Raw genomic sequence first — 18,594 nt, 5'->3', positions numbered from 1 at the left:
CGGCTGATCGTCCAGAAGATGAAGGGGCAGCCTCCAGGCTGCAGAGCCATACAGTGTGCTGGCTGGAGCTGTAAGGCTCAGGCTGACCCCCAGGTGGTCTCCTGGATAACCAAGAACCTGCCCGATCGCTCGCGGCTCCCGGCTGACCCGCGCCCGCAGCGTCTCCGAGACCAGCCAGCGGTCGAGCCGGGCAGCTGACTGACCTGTGGTGGCAACGTGGGTGAAGGCACGACTGCTGGGGTTGAGGTCACGCCAGACATCGTAGAGCTGATGCTCAGTCTCCACGAGCCGCAGGCCGGTCCAATATCCATGCGTCCTCTGACCGGGCTGCCCGGCGGCCATGTCCTGCTGGCCTGCAATGCAGTTGAAGTCCCCTCCCACCAGAAGGCAACGTGCTGCTGGCAGGCTGGGCAGCAGCTCCTGTGTGTAATATTGCTGTCGCTCCGCTGCGGCCGCAGGCGCGTACACGGAAGCTACCGTGTAGGGCTGGCCACAATAAGTGAAGTCCACTAGTAGGGTGCGTCCGGTGGTGCTGCAGTGACGCACCGTGATGGCTGCTGTGGAGGCTGTGGGTCTTAGTAAGACCGCTACGCCGCGTGACTGGGAGGTGAAGTGGCACCAAAACGCGGGCCCGCTCCAATTGCAGCGAAGCCCGGCAGGCCCCTCCTGCGCCCATGCTGTCCCCTCCTCTGTAGAGCTGTGGTGGGTCTCCTGAAGGAGGATGATGTCCCACCTGTCGCGCTCCAGAAGGTTGAAGAGGCAGCGCCTCTTGTCTCTGTCCCTGAGGCCGTTGACGTTGAGGCTGAGAAGGCGCAGGGAGGGCGATCGGGAGCGAGTCATGGCTGCGAGGGCCGCCGTGCCGGCGGGCCCCCACTGCGAATGCTCCTGGAAATCCTGTGCTCTACCCGCTGCCGCTCCTGCTTTTGCCCCTGCTGCTGTAGCCACCACTCTGTAGGCTGATGCCGCGTACGTGCTGAGCGCCACGGAGCCGGCAGCCCCGCTAGTGCGACCTGCGCCGCACGCTGCGCTGCGCGCGCTGCGGCTGCTCGCGACTCAAAGCCCGGCGGGACAGTGGGTCTCCCCTGCTGACGTGCAATGGGTGCTGCTGGGACCTCTGCCGGCTGCGCTAGGTCCTCCGGTGTCAGAGCCGGCAAGCCGTACGAGTCGTCCGGCAAGCTGTCTGCTCCATGGATGCGACGCAGAGCATCGCAGAGGAGCTGGTGCCGCAGCTCCCTATCTGCTGGTGCATCCCCTCCCGACACGAGCGCGAGTGGTGCATCGCTGTGCAGCCGGCGAATCGCTGCCGCGCTGTCTGCGGGGGAGAAGTGTGTATGCCCTGCCAGCCACTCCAGGCACTCCTCGATACGCTCATCCGGGACGCCGCTGAGGTCCAGGTGCGGAGGGCGACGGTGAGCCGTCTGGGGTGGATCCTCGGTGTGAGGCAGATCCCAATCCATGGGGGTGGCTGCACCTTTATCGCGCACGCGCGATATCCTGCGTCGCAACTCTCGCTGCGGCACCGAGTATGCCTGTGTCTCCCACTCCATCGGTACCGGCGGCGGCGGCGGCGGCGGCGTGTCTTCCTCCATGTCTGTCAGTGCCTGTCTAGCAGCAGGGAAGACCTGTGCACTTCGCGGAGGGGTGCAGTCCATCGGAGTAAGCGGCTGCGTGTCTCCAGCGGGGCGAAAACGCGGGCCTAATCGCGCTACACTGATGGAGCCAGACGCACCCAGGCCAGAGCGGTCGCCACCGGGCGCGCGGCTGGCTTGTACGCGGGCCTCCAGCTGCTGCAACTGGGCACTGGGTGCTGGCTGTGTCCGCTGCGCCGCGGCTGCGGTGCGCGTGTCCTGCGCAGCGCGCTGCCGCTGACGGATCGGTCGAGGCCCTGAGCGGCGCGACGGCTCCGGAGCTAAGCGCTGCGACTGGAAGGAGGATGGCTGGCTGGGCTGCCGCAGCTGCCCCGGCCGCGTGATATTGATCCGGGTGTCACCGTCGATGAAGAACCGCTTTGGTAAGCGGCCCAAGTGCCGGTCCTCATCCGGCGTCTGGATGTATGCAAGGCACGCATTCCCGTTGCCGACGCCATGGGTGCCCACTGCCAACGGTCCTGGCAGGTCGCCGAGGAATTCGCCGCGAACAACGTATGTGTCCCTGGGGCAGCCAGCACAGTCCAGAAGGGTCTGAGTGAGACCCTTTCTGCAGTACTCGTACGGCAGCCCGTGGATGATGATGCAGGTGTGCTGGCAGTGGAACCGCCCAGCAGTGAGTTGCACCGGCACCGCTACGTCTCCGCTGCCCGGCACTGCACGCAGCCGGACAAGCTGGTCCTCCGCTGCCGCATGCCGCGCCGCAGCTGCTGCCGGGACCGTGTCAAACCAGAGCTCCACGCAGCTGTCAGCTGCGCCGGGCGATCCTCGCTGCTTGACTCCCCCGACATGCGGCGCGAAGTGAGCGATTACTCCTCTGGTGACCTTTAGCTCCAGCTGCATGCGCTCCGGGCTGCCATAAGGAACCTCCTCCTGCAGCTCAAGCTGGCCCAAGGCAGCCAGTAGGAGTGGCTCGCTGTCCCCCCACCGGTCTGGCCGCGGCCGGAGAAGCCTTGGCCGGGGAGTGCTCAACGCATGGGCATCCAGGGCTCTCTGAGGCTCCAACTGCCATGACTTGACAGTCTGCATCGTGCTGATCAGGCTGGCCAGGTGGGGGACCCAAGTTGCTGGGCAACTGCTGCTGCTGCTGCTGTGCTCTTCTCTACTACCTTGTGCTCCCCTGTGCTGATTGCTCCTGCTGATTAGCTCTTTAGGGCGTCCACCGTCCGCCGAGGAGGTCTTGGGGCCTTGTTCAAGAGCTGTGGCAGCTCCCTACTAAAGGCCTTGAAAACCCCTCGGGAAGCCTACAAAAGAGGCTCGTGTGACCTTTTCCCCTGCCCCTATTTCCTCCCCGCACTCTTCCTCCCTTGTGACACTTCCCTCCTGCCCCTGAACCCTGTTTAGCTACCACTGGTTGTCAGTATGTGGAATGGTTTTGTGGTTGAAATGCATAAAGTACAGGCACAACTGTTTCAAGAATTCAGGAGAACAACATCGAATCCCATAATATATGTCCCGCAGCGAGTGACCATGGGGATAGTGGAAAAGTGTTAGTCGCTAGTGTAGAGTGAGGAAGGTGGCTGTGCGCATCTGGTCCAGTGGAGACGGGTAACATTCGCGTAAAATATGTATATATATTGTCGATGATGATAGTGGCTGAAAATAAGCTACATTGGAGGCTATCCGGACGTGTGAGCTCGCGGGATGGCAACTGTGTCGTGGTCGAAATGAGTAAATACGCACAAAAGTAGGCAAGTGGGGTATCGATCGAAAGCTGTGAACATTCTCTACACAATGCAAGTGAGAAACTTGAAGATGCTGGTGTATCGGTGGAGAAATCGTGTGAAATCGATGTGATGCAATCTTTCATCCTGGCATGCCCTAGGCTTGCTGTGACCCCTGCCTCCAGCTGCAAGCCCTAGGCTTGCCCCGTGGGTCCTCCAACGTCACCTCAGCGGTGTTGCGTTGCCGGCGGGCTGGAGTGCGCCTCTGGGGATGAGGTTACCCTCTGGTGCTTGGGACATGTCCATCGCTAGGAGCCTTTCTGTTGCCTTTCTGTGGTATGCCTTCATGCTTGCGCTTCTCTTAAGTATCGCATTATCCTCCTGCGGGAGTGCTCTGCGTGCCCCAACTCTGACAGGTTTCCCCAAATATCCTATTGCATGCGTGCTGGGAAGCGTGCGACTGGCACCTGTGTAATAGCGGGGGCTTCCCCTATTAAATAAAAAAAAAAAAAAAAAAAAGGCAGGCCACCTGTTTTAGGCCAAGGCAGGCCGGGTACGATGTGTGGTGGAGGAGAGCATCAAGCGGGCAGCGGCACTGGGTGCGCTGTGCGCTCCAGCGGATGACTGGCTGTGCGTCCGGCAGGGCGTCCACTGTGCAGAGGACTCCGCGGTGGCACCAGCGCGCTGTGAACTCTTCCCGGCTGAGTCTGGGGTCGCGTCCCCGGAGCCAGTCGCTGAGCACGCCCGCTGACAGCCGAATGTTGGCGGTGGCAAGTCGCCAGTCGGCCAGGAGAGCCTTCCTGCAGGAAGACAAGACGCGGGCTGCGAGCTGCCCGGGCGATGTGTGGGCGTCTGGCTGATGACGGCCGCGCTGGTAGGCGGCCCAGAGCTGGCAGATGGTAGCTAAGCGGAGGCGCTGCCAGCGATGCCTGAGTTGCTGCGGCGGCTCCCACACCCTGGTGTCATCTGCCAGCAGCAGGTCTGTGCTGCGAGGCGGCGCGGTCTCCCCTGTGACGGCTGCCCATGTCGCTGCATGCCAGTCCCACACTCCTGCTGCCAAGGGGCAAGTGATGAAGACGTGGGTTAGTGTGGCGGGCTGACTCTCGCAGCTGCGGCGGCGGATGTGCTGTGAGAAGGCGCCGACGAAGAGCTTGCCGTGAAGCAGCCGCCAAGCCGTGATGCGCTGCCGCCGGTCAAGATGGGAAGTGTGAATGACCCTCCACACATGCGCCCAAGGTGCGGGCTGCCCTGCAGCGGGCGCGGCGGCGTCCACCGTGTCTGAAGGTGGGCCCCGGGACTGTGCTGGCTCGCCTGCAGGCTCCAGTGCAAGAACCTGGCGATCCCGCCACGGAGCTGGCCGCTGCCGCGACGGGCGCATCCACGCTGCGTATGAGGAGGGGTCGGGCTCCCCCCGGGGCCGCTTTCCCAGGATCCCAGTCCCTGTGCCCGCTGCCGCTGCTCTGGACTGCCAGCGCGCCTCAAGTGCCCTCAGGCCGCTGCGCTGATCGTCCGTGGTGTCGGCCCAGATGGCCGGGGTTTCCTTTCCCTTCTGGGGCACTGGCCTCGCCCACCAGTTCTTGTGGCCTCGCCCCCACAGACATGCTCCGCCGGCTCTCATGTACCGGGTTCTCCCGGTCGGGCGGCTCAGTCGTGCGCCCCTCAACCTGTGCACCTCTTCACCGGCGCGCTGGAGAGCTTTGACGCTGCCACCCATTCAATGAAGCCCATTCTCCCCAGGGTCCTGGTAGCAGATTCCTGTGTTTTCTTGTCTCCAACCCCATTAGAATCATTTCATCAAGTGTGTCCATCACGTGTCCTTCCCCTCACATTGTGTCATCCGGTGCATTCCTCATTGTTCCTGTGCATTCATGACTCTCATGTGTGATCATATTGAGCGGGTGTCTAGGACTGAGAACATGGTACCTCCTGCCTATCCCAACCCACTGCTGGGTTGGTGTGTTGTATGAGCTTGCCATGCTTTGTCACTGACTTTGAAGAGATTAGCTTCCCGCAAACCAGTGGGCGTTATTGACTGCCCGACTTAGTCATCGCGTTAGGCCCTATTGTTACCTTCCTACATTCCATCGACGATGATTGATTGTCCTTGATTGTCTGAACACGATTGTCATTGTGACCATGCCGTTTCCCATTGCTTTGATGTTCCTTGGGTATCGCCCTATCCTCCTGCGGGAGTGTTTTGCGTGCCCCAAACTCGGTCAGGTTTCCCTAAATATCCTATTATGTGTGTGTTGGGAAGTTCGCTACCCTCATGCCTGTAATAGAGGGGTTCTCCTTAAAAAAAAAAAAAAAAAAAAAAAAAAAGATGGCCGGCCGCATCGAGTCGAGTGGGCGGGCCTCCCTTGCTGATCCTGTGGAGCACCTGGCGGCGCGTGGTGGCCTCCCTAACCGCGAACTCATGTGCCGGCCGCAGGTCGAGTCCCCATGCTTGGGCATCCACGACTTGCCCCTCAGAGGCCGAAGAGGTACAGCGTGGGAAACTTATTTGCAACCGCAACACCCCATAGGTGGCGTTGAAGCACCCACGGCAGGCAGGCAAGCCCAAACAGCATGACAAGCCATCAAAAGTCCCCACATGCACACAGCAAAGAATAGTGTTTTGGCTGGCGAGGTGAGGCTCAGGTTGACTCCAAGGTGGTCTCCTGGGTAGCCCACCAAGCGGCTTGCGGCTGACTCCTGCGCGCAGTGGCTCCAATATCAGCCAGCGATCCAGCCGCCCTGTTGACTGGTCTGAGGTGCCTTTGTGGGTGAAGGCATGCCTGCTGGGGTGGAGGTCTCGCCAGACATCGTAGAGCTGGTGATCCATCTCGATACGCCGGAGGCCGGTCCAGTATCCCTGCGTCCGCTGGCCGCGATGCCTTGCAGGGTCTAGTATGCCCTGCTGGCCAGCGATGCATTTGAAAACCCCACCCACCAGCTGATTGTCCGCTGGCAAGCTGGAATGCAATTCCTGCGTGTAGTGATGCGGCTGCTTCGCTGCCGCTGCTGGCGCGTAGTGCATGAGACCGTGTACGGCTGGCCGCTGAATTTGCAGTTCACAAGGAGAGTGCGCCCTGATGCGCTGCTGCTGCGCGCTGTGATATCTGGATTGCAGGCCCTGAAGAGGACCACTACGCCGCGACTGGGAGGTGTAGCGGCACCAGAATGCGGGCCCGCTTCAATTACAGCGGAGCCCGTTGTTGGGCCCCTCCTGCGCCTTCTTCTGCACACCTGTGGTGAGTCTCCTGGAGGGAGATGACGACCCAGTTGTCGCGCTCCAGAAGGCTGGTGTGGAATGCCTGCGATCCTGCGGCCGCCTCTGCTGCTGCTTCTGTTGCTGCTGTGCAGCCACCACCCCGTGGGACTGCTGCCTGGCGCGTCCCGAGCGGCGCGGCGCTGCAAGGCCGGCAAACGGGGCCTGCTCTGCGTGCTGGGCGGTGCGGGCGGCGGCAAAGCCCGGTGGTGGGATAACAGGTCTGCCCTGCGGGCGGTCAGTTGATGGTGTTGCACCTACCTCCGGGAGCACGAGATACGCTGGTGTCAAAGCGGGCAACCCGTACGAGTCCTCTGGCAGGCCGTCACTGCCGGCTTCGGTGGAGTGCTTCCCAGAGCATCCTGTGGCGCTGATCCCTGGCTGCAGCGCAAGCGGCTCATCGTTATGCAGCTGGCGGATCGCTGGTGAAGAATTGAGTGTGCCCTGCCAGCCACTCACGGCAATACTCGATGCGCGCGCTCTGAAGTCCGTCAGCTCCGGCGACGGAGCTGACGGAATGGGCACCTGGGCTGCTGTGGCCTCCTGTGCCGGTGATGATGTGCCTGCCGGCATCTCCTGAACTGTCGGCCTCCATCGGGCTGGCTGCTGCAGTGTCGCACATGGGAGCGATCCTGCGCTGCGTCGTCCGCTGCAGCGGCGTGCAATCAGGGGTGAAGAGTCTCTGGGTTGCAGGGGCTGTCTGAGAGCCAGTCTCTGGTCCATATAATACTGACGCAAGCCCATGCAAGTGCACCAGTACAGCAAAACAAAGTGGTGTGAGGAGTGATCTACACACCTGCAGCTTCTTGTAGCAAGCATCTGGTGACCTGCGCCTCCAACTCCACGGGCTGCTGATTGCCGTAAGGCACATCCTTTGTGAGTTCCAGGTGGCCCAGGTCAGCCACAAAATTTGGTTCACTGTCGCCCCAGCGGCGCGGCCGCGGCCGGAGAAGCCGTGGCCGGGGTGTGCGCAGTGCGTGGGCATCGAGGGCTTGCTGGGAATATGACTGCCATGACCTACTGGTCTGCATGCTGGTGAGCAGTGGCCAGCCGGCGGCCGGTGGCGGCATCGGCGCGGGTCCCTGGGCGGCAACGGTGTGGGACCCGGGGCGGTAGCGGTAGCGGCAGTGGCAGCGGCAGTGCAGTGGCGCCGGCGGGGTCTAGCACAATCAGTGGGCTGTCAGGTGCTTATCCAATCCTCAACACCTGCAGCTTCCTGCTGGCAGTGCAGGAGGCTCACCACCTTCTGCATGCCCTCAACACGGAAGCAGCGAAGGAAGCGGCGATACTCGCCGCACAGTAGTGGGTGTCCACGCCTAAGCTGCCCGGCTGTCCGACTTCAGACCCCGCATAGCGGCCCGAACACGCTGAAAGGCAATGTCTTCCAGCTGTCTCTTGTGGTCTACCCAGCGTGTGCCCCGCGTGACGCCGTATCCAAGAGGTTTCGCGGCAAGGTATGTTGGGTCACAGGCTGGCAACGACTGACGTCGAATGGTCGTCCACTTGACCGACCGCACACAGCTCCATGGTGCGTAGCGACTCTATACCAGCAATCCAGCCGAGTTTCCGACCTAATAGATTTCAGGTGGCAATTTGGGCAACCTTGCTGTGGTGAAGGTCATGCTGCGGTACAGCTGGTGATCTGACGCGCTGCAGTCTGAGGATGAGGGTAATCAAGGTACCTCGAAGCCTCTTAATGGCCCTTTAGAACGGGTACTCGTGTCTTACGGCACGAATCGTGCCTTCGAACATGTTGTTTTAGAAAGCGTCGAAGTAAGTAGTGGGTGATGACAAGCGTACGGCCGGCATTCATGTCATGAGGCTGTTGTCCTCCCGTCACAAGTGTACAGGCTCTCGTCACCCGAACATGATGAGGCACGGTTCATGTGCACGGTTGGCAATATCAAAGTATTTTACCTGTTCCATCGCAATAAAACAAATGGTCCGCATTAGGTAGGTAGCAAAACTTTCAATGAATTAATTTTATTGTGCACTGCCATATGGCGTGCGAATTTCTGTCGTAACGTACAATAGAGAATAGAGAGTCCCATATGGAAATGTAAATTTTCCAGACAACAGACTTTTTTTTTTTTTTTTTTTTTTAAAGGGGGAGCCCCCGCTATTACATAGGTGCCAATCGCACGCTTCCCAGCACGCATGCAATAGGATATTTGGGGAAACCTGTCAGAGTTGGGGCACGCAGAGCACTCCCGCAGGAGGATAATGCGATACCTAAGAAAAGCGCAAGCATGAAGGCATACCACAGAAAGGCAACAGAAAGGCTCCTAGCGATGGACATGTCCCAAGCACCAGAGGGCAACCTCATCCCCAGAGGCGCGCTCCAGCCCGCCGGCAACGCAACACCGCTGAGGTGACGTTGGAGGACCCACGGGGCAAGCCTAGGGCTTGCAGCTGGAGGCAGGGGTCACAGCAAAGAAGGCAATCATCAATCACTGGCAGGCAATTATGGATGTGCGGGCAACCAGTGGTGGAACAGACATGAAAGGCACGTTGATACGGTTGGCCGACAGGGATAGAACAGGATCGCGTTCGGACCCATTACCACTAGGGGCCGCTCGGGGCTGGCAATGTGACCCTAAACTATGCCTCAATCTGCCAGCAAGGTGGGGCACAAGCAAACGGTGGCATATGGGAGATATGAAGCCGCAAATGAGGCGAAAAACAGGTAGGCTGGCGAGAACTCGACCAGATACACACACCCACCACATCGGAGGCGGGGATAGGCAGGAGGCATCATGTCCAAGGTCCTAGACACCCGCTCAGGTTCAAGGGTGGATACTGGGGTTGGAAACCCTAAACCCTTCAGATAGCCTTCAATGAACTACTGTGAATGGTGAGGAGGACAGACACTAAGGCAAAAGGCCACGGATGACATGAAGGTTGGAAGGTAGGGCGGGCATGCTGGCGCAGTTCGGTTAGCCACGGGGATTGTTGGGGCTGCTGGTGAGACAGAAACATCGGAGGATCACTGGAAAACTATTGATAGCCTAAAGCCCTGGGCAGGGTGGTCTTCTGTAAGCTCGCGCCAAGACTGTTTGAACCCGAGCATAGATGTTTCTGAGGCTCGACAGAATCTGCATGCCGACCTTTCCTTGGCAGCATGACAAGTTAGAGAAAATAGTATGCTGACAAGAAAGCAGAGCGAGCGCCAAAGATAAAGAGGAAGGGCTGCCTCGCAATGTGAGTGGAACAGGGTAAACATACAAGACACCTCCGGCCCAGGAGCACACTAGATCACATTGCATACGTATACAGGCAGTCAAGTGTGGCTAGGTGAGGGTAAGGGCACACCTAGAACCAAGAAAAACAGGAGTCAGGTATACACAAGTATAAACTCGAATATTACTCCATGTGGCTTACAGCTGGCACAAGCTAAGGAATATATGGGGTTAATTCCATAGATGGGTGCCACTTCCCGCCAGACATCACCACGCATGACATACGCACTTGCATCACCGATGACTGTCTGGCACACGCGTCAAACGGAGGTTGCTCCATCTACTGTACGCAGCATAAGTAGTGCATTGGACAGAGTAAGTGTAGCGGTAGCCTAAATTCCCATGACCATACCAATGCCCTTTGTTCGTCCCTCCCTGAATACAAATCTTGTGCCAGGCGTGAGATACTCGGGCCGCTGCAGGAATCGGAACCGCACGCAAGCTCCTGCAGCAATGGCAACCACGTCAATGGCAGTGGATCTCCCACCGATCTAATTGGCATCACACAAGAGGCTGTTGGTAGAAGTGCAAGACAGGCAGGCAGTGCGTACGGTCTCCGCTGCGCAGCCGCTCCCTGTCCATCGCCACAACACGGGCAGCCTGCCTGACAATCTCACAGTGGATGACTGCCTGATACCTGCAAGCAATACATGTCTCACTGCTGCAACCAAACAAACCACTGTACTGTATACTCAGCGTAAGGAAATCAAGTCGAAATTTGTTAAGGAATAAAATTGTCAGTCGAATTAGTATTACTTGGGTGCGATAGTGGTGCTGTGGGTGAGGATGGCAATGTCTGCATCGAATTCCCACGATGCCTTCGGATGCAAGGAGGGATCCACCAGCACCATGCCCTGCCCCACGCACAATTAGCAACTTGCTGAATTGAAGTGAGGGAGGCTGCCTCAACATTAGTTGCTTTCGCACATGGGAACACCAAACAATATTCCTGTGCTATGCTCATTACCTTGCGCAGGGAAGAGCGCTTCACACGCTTCAATGCCAGAGCAGCAGTTTGTCCAGCCACCACCTAATGCAGGCAAGGCAGGGGTATCAGTCATGCGACCTGCAACCCTCCAAGATTCCTGTGCCACATTACAAAGCAATTAGCCGGGAGAGAATGGCAACGCGCACCCTGGTGACTGGGAGGCGCTTGTAGGCAATGGATTTGATGGCTGTCAGCTTGAAGGACGCGTCCCCTGCATGAGGGCCAAGCAGCAGGGATGCGCCCTGAACAAGGGTCCCACGCTTGACAGTGCCCGCCACCACAACACCGACTCCTGCAACTTGGAAAGTCTCATCGATGATGAACTCCACTGCATCGTTCACCTGCGCATGCGAATGCCCTTCAGCAGTCAGGGATCCTAGGCATGCCCATGATTCATTCTGCGCAGCAAATATGCACCCACTTACCTTGTCGGCCCATCGCTGGCGCTGTGGTAAAAGATTGAAGAAGAGCCTGACAAGCTCAAGCCCATCACCAGTCACGGAAGATGTCAGAAAAACAGGAGCAAGAGAGTCAGTATGGATGTGCCTGGCACAGGTGAGCACATCCTCACGCGTGCGGACCTGCAGGAGGCATGCTGGTGACACACAAGAGCGACTTCGATCACTGGAAAACATGGATTGTTGCTCAAAGTCAATGTGTGGCAGGCACAAGCATACGGCATCACCATAAAGGGTTTCTTCTTGACCCCAGGCTTGCGCAGGATGGATGAAAGAGTTGCAAGCGAGTGCTGCAGGACATGGCCCGGACAGATGTCCACTTTTGTCACGACAAAGAACACGGGCACCTTCAGGGCAAGGGCAACCCCCAGATGCTCTTTGCACATTCCCACAATCCCTGCGCAAAAACGTATCGTCTTCTAGCATTTTGTAAATGACCAGAACTGTCCATCCAAAAAGGGCTTGCAAACACCAACCATTCAAAAGAGATTTGTCCAAGCTGAGAACCCATCTGAGTGGGTTTGGGTAGCACACCAGCATTGGCTCCCACTATAAGGCAAGCGTAGTCTGGAAGGTGGCCTGTGAGGCCATATGCTGTTGTCTTGAAGTAGCGCTCATGCCCAGCCAAATCGACGAGTGTCACCACCTTGCTGGACCTTGCAATGTACTCTGCACATGAATGGGTACGAAACAGGCCGTCATTCAGTACCTCTCCGTGGGCACCAAGCTGCAGGCACAAACAAGGCGCTGACTGTAACTACCTTGTTGCAATATGCTCGTCAAATTGCTTCAGACATGACAAATCTGACACGAGCAAAAACACATGGTGAAACTTACGCAAAGGTTGTGTTGACCAATGGAGCTGGTCCGGCCAGTCGCGCTTTCATGACCGTGCTTGAACACCTGCAAAGCCTTTCTATTCAGCTCCTATACAAGACTTGTGAGGAGTTCAGCGCTGCCTGGCTTATGAGGGCCGCCAATCATATAGAAGGAATGCAGATGAGGAAGCACTTCCAAAATAGCCGAAGAATCATTGCCCTGTGTATTGAACAGTGGCTTTGAGTTGTATACATACAGCAGCTTTGATCGTTTCTATAGGGTTTTTTACCTTTGATCGCGCCAAGCCACGGCCATCGTCCAGCATGCCTCGCGTCAACACCCCCACAAGAGTGCTCTTCCCGCTGTCCACATTGCCAATCACGGCCACTCGTATCTCTAAAAAAGGCATGCCTGTAACAGCCTTTCTGACCAGCACATCAGCATTCGCTCCTCCTGCAAAGCATAACAATTGATTATGCACAAATCTCACCCAAAAATTGCAAGCTGTGTGTTTCCGGGGAGCCCAGGTGCACCTGGTGAAGACTTCGTCGGATGCGCAGGTGCAGAACGGCGCAAGACAGTCACTTCCGCACCGACATCATGCATTGCTTCTCGCATTTGGACCAGCACCAGATCCAGCTGCATGGGCACCCACATGGTTTGCTGATGATTCAGGCATGTATCTAGAATGCTCACTACAAAGACAACATTTGGCAAAGCAGCGTCCACCGACAAGATTTAACAAACGCATGGGCATACCTGCTCATCTGTGAGGTAACAAGGGCCCCAACCATGAGATCCACCCACGTTCACAACTTGCTCTCCCACTGCTTGCACCTGTAATTTCATCATTAATTCAGGAAAAGAGAAGGTGAAGGAGCTGGCTTGCATCCAACAACAGCATATGAGCCTCACCTCATCGGATAGAGTCTTCAATGCGTGGCTCAAGGTTGCAGCAACAGCTTCCTCCTCAGTCAAGCCATGATTGCTACCAAGAAACTCCTCCACAGCATTAGCACCAGGCGCCTTGCTCTGCAACAGAAAACCCCTGTGAGCCTTGGGGCAACCTAAGCAAGCATGCAGGGGACAGTCTCAGATCGACTTTCACACCTTGATTGGGCTCCCCTCGTCAAGCAGCTGGGTTGCCTGTACGTCATCCGTCAGACTTGTCAGGGACTCCACCCAGCCTTCTGCCGCGCTGGCGTCACGGCTGAGGTGGTGTGGGGCTTTCTTCTCCTTGTGTGCGTTCATCTCTGTTTTCTTCGTCGTAATAAAAATTGTAATGTGCTGATGCACTCTCTGCGCGTCTTTAAGACCGATGGATATCCTGCAATAGTTAGCTTCCTGTACAGCACGGTTTTCAATTTTAGAAGACTTGCAAGAAGATCCTGTAAGAGAGAGCATTTGCATGAGGAAAGCGCGACTTACAGTGACATCTTGCTTTGGTGACGGAGGTTCCTAAAGGAGAGACCCCATGCAGAGATGTAAGAATTGGATGAGTCCGCAGGTGGCTTTCAGCGCTCGCTAGACAGATCGGAGAACACGCAATGGATGTGAGATCATCAGACAGTATCGCAGAATTTTTGTCTGCAATGTGTGTTGCACAGGGTCTCAGGGCAATCCAGGGCGCATTGGATGAAGCTGTGGGAGCAGAGGGAAGCTGTGGGCGATAGGTCAAGAGTTTGCCAAATCTGGCAACATATCCCCCTGCAGAGCCACAAGCAAAGAGTGGATATGTATCTATTAGAACTCTGTGGTGCATGACATACCCCATCAACGGCACAACTTCCGTACAAAAAAAACACATCTTGCAAGCACGCTTCGGGTCATCGGGTATGTCACTTGCAAGTGCCGATGAAAGAGTGAGTGCGAATTTCCAGGAGGTGTAACTGCCAGAGGTGAGTACTGAACTCTGTCCACCTCTGCCTTGCGTCAAGGGGATGAGGTATCAGCATTGCTTGTACTTGGTGAATGTCAATGTGCGCGTCAACTCATGGTGCCTGTATCCATCGGTGCTTGTGTACAGCATTTTGGAGGTGTAGGTCAGCACGTGTTTCCTGTTCACTCTTTCGTGTGAGCCCTGGAGAGGTGGACCAATGACGGAGGGATGATTCATTCCTTCTTCAAATGTTCAATCACAGTGCACCGCGCAGGCTGGTTTGCGGGCGCTGACAGGGGCATGGGCGGCAGTCAAAAGCGATCTTTTTCGACAGTTAACACGGTGTGCTTCCTGATAGCGCCTCACTCAAAATCGATTACCGTTTCTATACTATGCACAAATGAGAGGTGGTAATAACGTGATTTGATGCACCCCCTCTGGGATCCGCAGGAGATCAAACTGGAAGACAGACGGCCAAGCCTGGGAACTCTTCAGACAGAGTCAGATCCATCCCTGCACACAGTAGTGACACCCCTTAGACACGCCACGCAGTCGAGAGGGGCAGGATTTCCAGCTGCTTCGTCAGCCAGTGAGACTTCTGGGGCACAGCAGCTACTGAAGCAGAGTGCTCAGGCTCGCTCACAGATGACGTGGTCCACCCGAGCTGCAGCTGGAGTGGGGGAGATGGGCAGCGAGAGTGGGCCTTCGTCGTTGATGGTGGACCCGCAGCCAAGCGAGCCCCAGGCAGCTGCTGAGGATCCTGAGGAGGAGGAGGGCGACAGCGATGACCCGACTGAGAAGCGCCAGCTGAAGAACCAGCCGCGCCGGCCACACTTGCAGGGCAGGTTCAGTGGCCGCCTGGAGACAAAGGAGGACGAGAAAAGGCTGGCAGATGAATGCCGCATGCTAGGGCCCTTCCTGGGAGGGGTGGGCAAGCGTGGGGAGAGGAGCCGCCTCACCCTCGCCAAGATTGTGCGAGGGATTGCGTCTGGTGATGTCAGGCGTCACTGTGAGGACAGGGAGCGCAAATTGGCGGTGCGTGTTGCAGAGCCCGCCTGACCTACTGCTTGTGTCTTGCACATCTTAACCAGGACGTGTGTTTGCGTCTGAGATGCTTAACGCCTGACTGACTATGTTCATAATTTGCAGGCATTGCAAGAGCGAGTGGATATGTTGGAGGCAGATAGGAACAGGCAAAGGGGCGGGAGCCTGCAGGAAGGAGGCATGCACGTGAAGCAAGAGATATCTGGGCATGCAAACGGGGTTGCTGGAAATTCGCTGCCGGCCATGTCCATGTCGTCATCTGCGCTTCACCACACCGCACCCTGTCATCGTGGCCAGGTACTATCACATGCATAAAAATCGTATCCAGGACCTCCCCATGGATCTCTGCCAAGCAAAGAATGTTTCTGGATCGGTTGTCATTGTGCCGGCCAAAGAGTCGCCAATTCGTGATAGCGGTATCGTGATGCAGGCTTCTCTGGCCCCTCAAGACAATGCAGTGGCTAGGACCACCAGTGCTGATGGCCGCCTTGTCAAGAGCGCAAGCGGCGTAGCAATGGTCCTGGTGTCCGGCCCTCCCGCGGCAACACCTGCTAGCAGCGTTCCGCACCCGGCCACGCCTGCTCAAACCTCGCGCAGTGCTGCAAGTGAAGCCCAGGCACTTGCGCAGGAAGCGGCTCAGCTGAAAGCCCAGGCACAAAATTTCAAGGCAAGTTGCATGTGTGCAGCCCCAATCAGTACGGGGCGGGAAACTCACAGTTAGGAAAGAAACACTTTGCAGGTGGGGAAAGTGTACGTCCCCCTTCCACCGAGGTGGAGAATGCCGATTGGCCGCTTCATGACTGAGAGGTGTTGCTGACGTGCAGGCACATGCCGATCACTTGCAAGAGCAAAGTCAGCAGGCGCAATCGGAGCCTGTGCAGGTTCAAGCAGCTGTGCAGGCCCAGAGCTTCCAGGCCAAGGCCCAGAGCCTGGAGAAGGCAGCGGAAGCACAGAATCTGCAGGTACTGACGGTTATTGCAGTCTGAAATGCACGTGACTTCCACATGCCAGGTGTGAGTCTGATTGCGTTCAATTCCACAACGATGAATGCTGAGCTGTTCTTCGTACCTGATGCAGGCACAGGCTGTTGCGCACGCTCAGGCGCAGGCAGATGCGCATGCCCAAGCACAGCACCTGGCTGCCAAGGCGCATGTGCATGCTCAAGCTCACATGGAAGCAGCGGCGCAAGCTCACCATCTGAAGAGTGCTGCTCAATATGGTATGCTGCAGAGTTGCTCTTCTCCGTAGCACCATGAATACCAGAACTCCTGGCCAGGTCACGATGTGCTGTGTATGCTTGTTCAAGCGATTGTGTGCCTGCAAGCAGATGGTGAGCACGCCCAGCAAGTCGTGGCGCAGACGCAGCATCTTGAGGCAAAAGCGCAAGGGCATGCACAGGCGCAATCGCAGCTGGTGGTTCACGCGCACAACTTAACGGCAAAAGCGCATGCGCATGCCAATGCACAGGTGGGCTGACCATTCCCCGTGCTCCTGGCCATTACGGCGCATGTGAATATTGATTCAGGCTCACCTGGCATCTGCCACTCCTGCAGGCGCAGGCGCAGGCGCAGGCCCAGCAGGCAGCTGAGGAGGCCTGCCATCTCGATGCGGCGGCCCAACAGCTTCAAGCTGAGGCGCATCTTGTTGCATCCAAGGGGCCGATGGGTGCACGTCAGCACCATCCTGACCAGCAGTACGCTGACGTGAGTGCCTCCATGGCCGGCAGTATGAGCGATCTGCGGAGTGCTGCAAGCCTGCAGCGCGACCATGTTGTCAGCGGCATGCAACCACAGCAGGCAGTTCATATCCAGGGATGCTCCCCTCTGCAGGGTACCGCCCTGGGCATTCCCCACAGCGAGCTCGATGACAGCCAGCTCATCCTTGCAGCCGCAGAGGTCCGCTTTGAAGATCGCGTGGCCATGGCAGATTCGCAGCCCAGTCTGCCTGAAAGGTGTGATGTGCTCTTCAACGGAAGCCAGCAGTATGTTGCGGCACAGCACCAGGAATTGCAGCGTCACGCAATGGCTCAGGCGGCACCATCAGCTCTGCACCTGGCCGCCCCAGCCCCAGGACAGCTCATTCAGATGGCCCCTGGAATTCAGCACAGCCTTGATCCTTCAGTTCAGCAGGTGCCTCCATATGCTTTGCAGAGAATTTAAATGTGCAGCATGTGTCTTGCACTTTCATGCCCTTCCAATACTGCTCTTGTGCAGCTTGGGGGTCACATATGTCAAATGAAAAGGATGGGGCCACACCCTTTTTGTTTTGTACAGGTTGCAGATCTTATCAACAGTATGTGTAGTGAGCAATATGTTTCATGGCCCCACAGGTCGGGACTGTTCTGCAAAGTGTTCCGTCTGCGACTCCTGGCTCTGTTTCTGCCTCTTCCACGAAGATGCTCTCGTTCTTTAACGGCGTTCCACATGCTTCGGGACCTGCAGTGCAGCAGGAAAGTTGCATTCCTGGACAGGTTTGCCTCCTAATTACTTGCTGCACACGTCTGATGTCTCCCTGTGTATCCTCTCAACGTCTGAAGTTTGAAGTAGTGTGACCTGGCTGCAGCAGGGAGTGCCGCCTGGTGCTGTCGTGATACCAGCAGACCTAGGGAACCATGCCAATTCTGTGCAGCCTCAGGTGATGCACTAAAAATGCTCTCGGTAAGTGTGAAACACACATTGTGGCCATCTGGTGTTGGTTGCTAATGGACAGCCCTGTGCGCAGGCTGTTGGCATGTCTTTTGAGGTGGAGCAACCAGTTTCTCTCTCCATGGCTTACAGAAATGAGCACTTAGCTCCAATTGTCACCTTACAGAGCGAGGCTGCTGGCAGCCCATTGTCGACGCCAAGGAAAGCAAATGCCGACGCCGCTTGCCGCATTGACTTTCTTTCACACATTTGACTGCCTTCTGCTGCTGTGCTGCTCTGCATTGGACACTTGTCTGCTTCAAGACAGTTGGGAATTTTCTGGTTTGGTTTCAAAAGATGGGAATTGGAGGTACTGGGAGTGGGGGTTTACTGCATGCTTTGGATTGTGAGTGAGTTTCCAGGAGTGCAAGATGAAGAGAGATGTTGCATGGTATATTCCGCATTATTATTCCTCAGAGCCAATGGTCATGCATACAGGGCTCCTTTGGGGCTTGAAAATATGAATAAGAGATTTATTTACAGATCACAATGACATTCAGAATGGTCCAGCGCCGAACTGGCAGAAGACCTGTGCTGACATACAATGGGATCGGTGTGCTGCTGAGACTCCTAGTGTGAATGAACTTTGGGAAACAGAATCGATTATGTGCATCCTTTTCATATTGCTGTCATCAAAACATGCATCTTTTTTGGTTTGCGACCATATGGTACTGTTGTTTATAATGATAGTACTTTTCATCATCTTCAACATCTTGTACTTTTACGTTTGAAATGTAAAGAATTTAAAAAAACTGGAACTGTACGGGCAGATTTCTAGGGGCAGCTGACTCTGGTGGTGGCATCTCAAACCGCACGGGTGTCCTTGGAAGTAAGTCCGTGGAAGTAAGCCCTTGTTGAAACACTGACGCGACATGCGGCACCCGGTGCGCGCATGCGGGCTGCATGTATGCACGCAACATTGC

General features: G+C 56.7%; 4 protein-coding genes across 4 annotated transcripts; 2 read left to right on the top strand and 2 right to left on the bottom strand.

Moving 5' to 3' along the window:
- Positions 1–3,683: 3,683 nt before the first annotated feature.
- On the bottom strand, positions 3,684–5,024 carry COCSUDRAFT_61511 (hypothetical protein; the record flags this gene model as incomplete). The annotated part of the gene is made up of 2 exons (XM_005649773.1): positions 3,684–3,704; positions 3,840–5,024. The coding sequence occupies 2 exons, from the start codon at positions 5,022–5,024 to the stop codon at positions 3,684–3,686; spliced, it is 1,206 nt and encodes a 401-aa protein (XP_005649830.1).
- Positions 5,025–5,633: 609 nt separating this feature from the next.
- On the top strand, positions 5,634–6,053 carry COCSUDRAFT_61510 (hypothetical protein; the record flags this gene model as incomplete). Its single annotated transcript, XM_005649772.1, has 2 exons — positions 5,634–5,741; positions 5,979–6,053. 2 exons carry the CDS (start codon positions 5,634–5,636, stop codon positions 6,051–6,053), a joined length of 183 nt encoding a protein of 60 aa, XP_005649829.1.
- Positions 6,054–9,437: 3,384 nt separating this feature from the next.
- Positions 9,438–13,018, bottom strand: COCSUDRAFT_22568 (GTP binding protein). Its single transcript, XM_005649771.1, has 13 exons — positions 12,980–13,018; positions 12,824–12,901; positions 12,598–12,703; positions 12,354–12,517; positions 12,083–12,148; positions 11,780–11,972; positions 11,473–11,642; positions 11,213–11,368; positions 10,934–11,128; positions 10,767–10,829; positions 10,556–10,653; positions 10,351–10,436; positions 9,438–10,244 (listed from the first exon to the last, which is right to left on the bottom strand). The coding sequence occupies exons 3-13, from the start codon at positions 12,680–12,682 to the stop codon at positions 10,132–10,134; spliced, it is 1,389 nt and encodes a 462-aa protein (XP_005649828.1). The 5' UTR covers positions 12,683–12,703; positions 12,824–12,901; positions 12,980–13,018; the 3' UTR covers positions 9,438–10,131.
- Positions 13,019–14,369: 1,351 nt separating this feature from the next.
- On the top strand, positions 14,370–17,633 carry COCSUDRAFT_61507 (hypothetical protein; the record flags this gene model as incomplete). Its single annotated transcript, XM_005649770.1, has 7 exons — positions 14,370–14,978; positions 15,418–15,546; positions 15,812–15,949; positions 16,065–16,206; positions 16,315–16,454; positions 16,541–17,116; positions 17,553–17,633. 7 exons carry the CDS (start codon positions 14,370–14,372, stop codon positions 17,631–17,633), a joined length of 1,815 nt encoding a protein of 604 aa, XP_005649827.1.
- Between the last annotated feature and the right edge of the window lie 961 nt (positions 17,634–18,594).

This window comes from Coccomyxa subellipsoidea (assembly GCF_000258705.1).
Source record: "Coccomyxa subellipsoidea C-169, whole genome shotgun sequence".
Taxonomy (NCBI): Eukaryota; Viridiplantae; Chlorophyta; class Trebouxiophyceae; family Coccomyxaceae; genus Coccomyxa; species Coccomyxa subellipsoidea.
Note: the sequence above shows the minus strand (reverse complement) of the source record. Positions and strands in the feature narration are given on the sequence as shown.

Coding starts and splice junctions, on each gene's coding strand:
- COCSUDRAFT_22568 (XM_005649771.1), bottom strand. CDS start 12,682: ATGCGAGAAGCAATGCATGATGTCGGTGCGGAAGTGACTGTCTTGCGC. Junction 11,973..12,082: donor TTGGTCAACACAACCTTTGC/GTAAGTTTCACC, acceptor TTGTGCCTGCAG/CTTGGTGCCCACGGAGAGGT. Junction 10,654..10,766: donor AGCGCTCTTCCCTGCGCAAG/GTAATGAGCATA, acceptor TGCGTGGGGCAG/GGCATGGTGCTGGTGGATCC.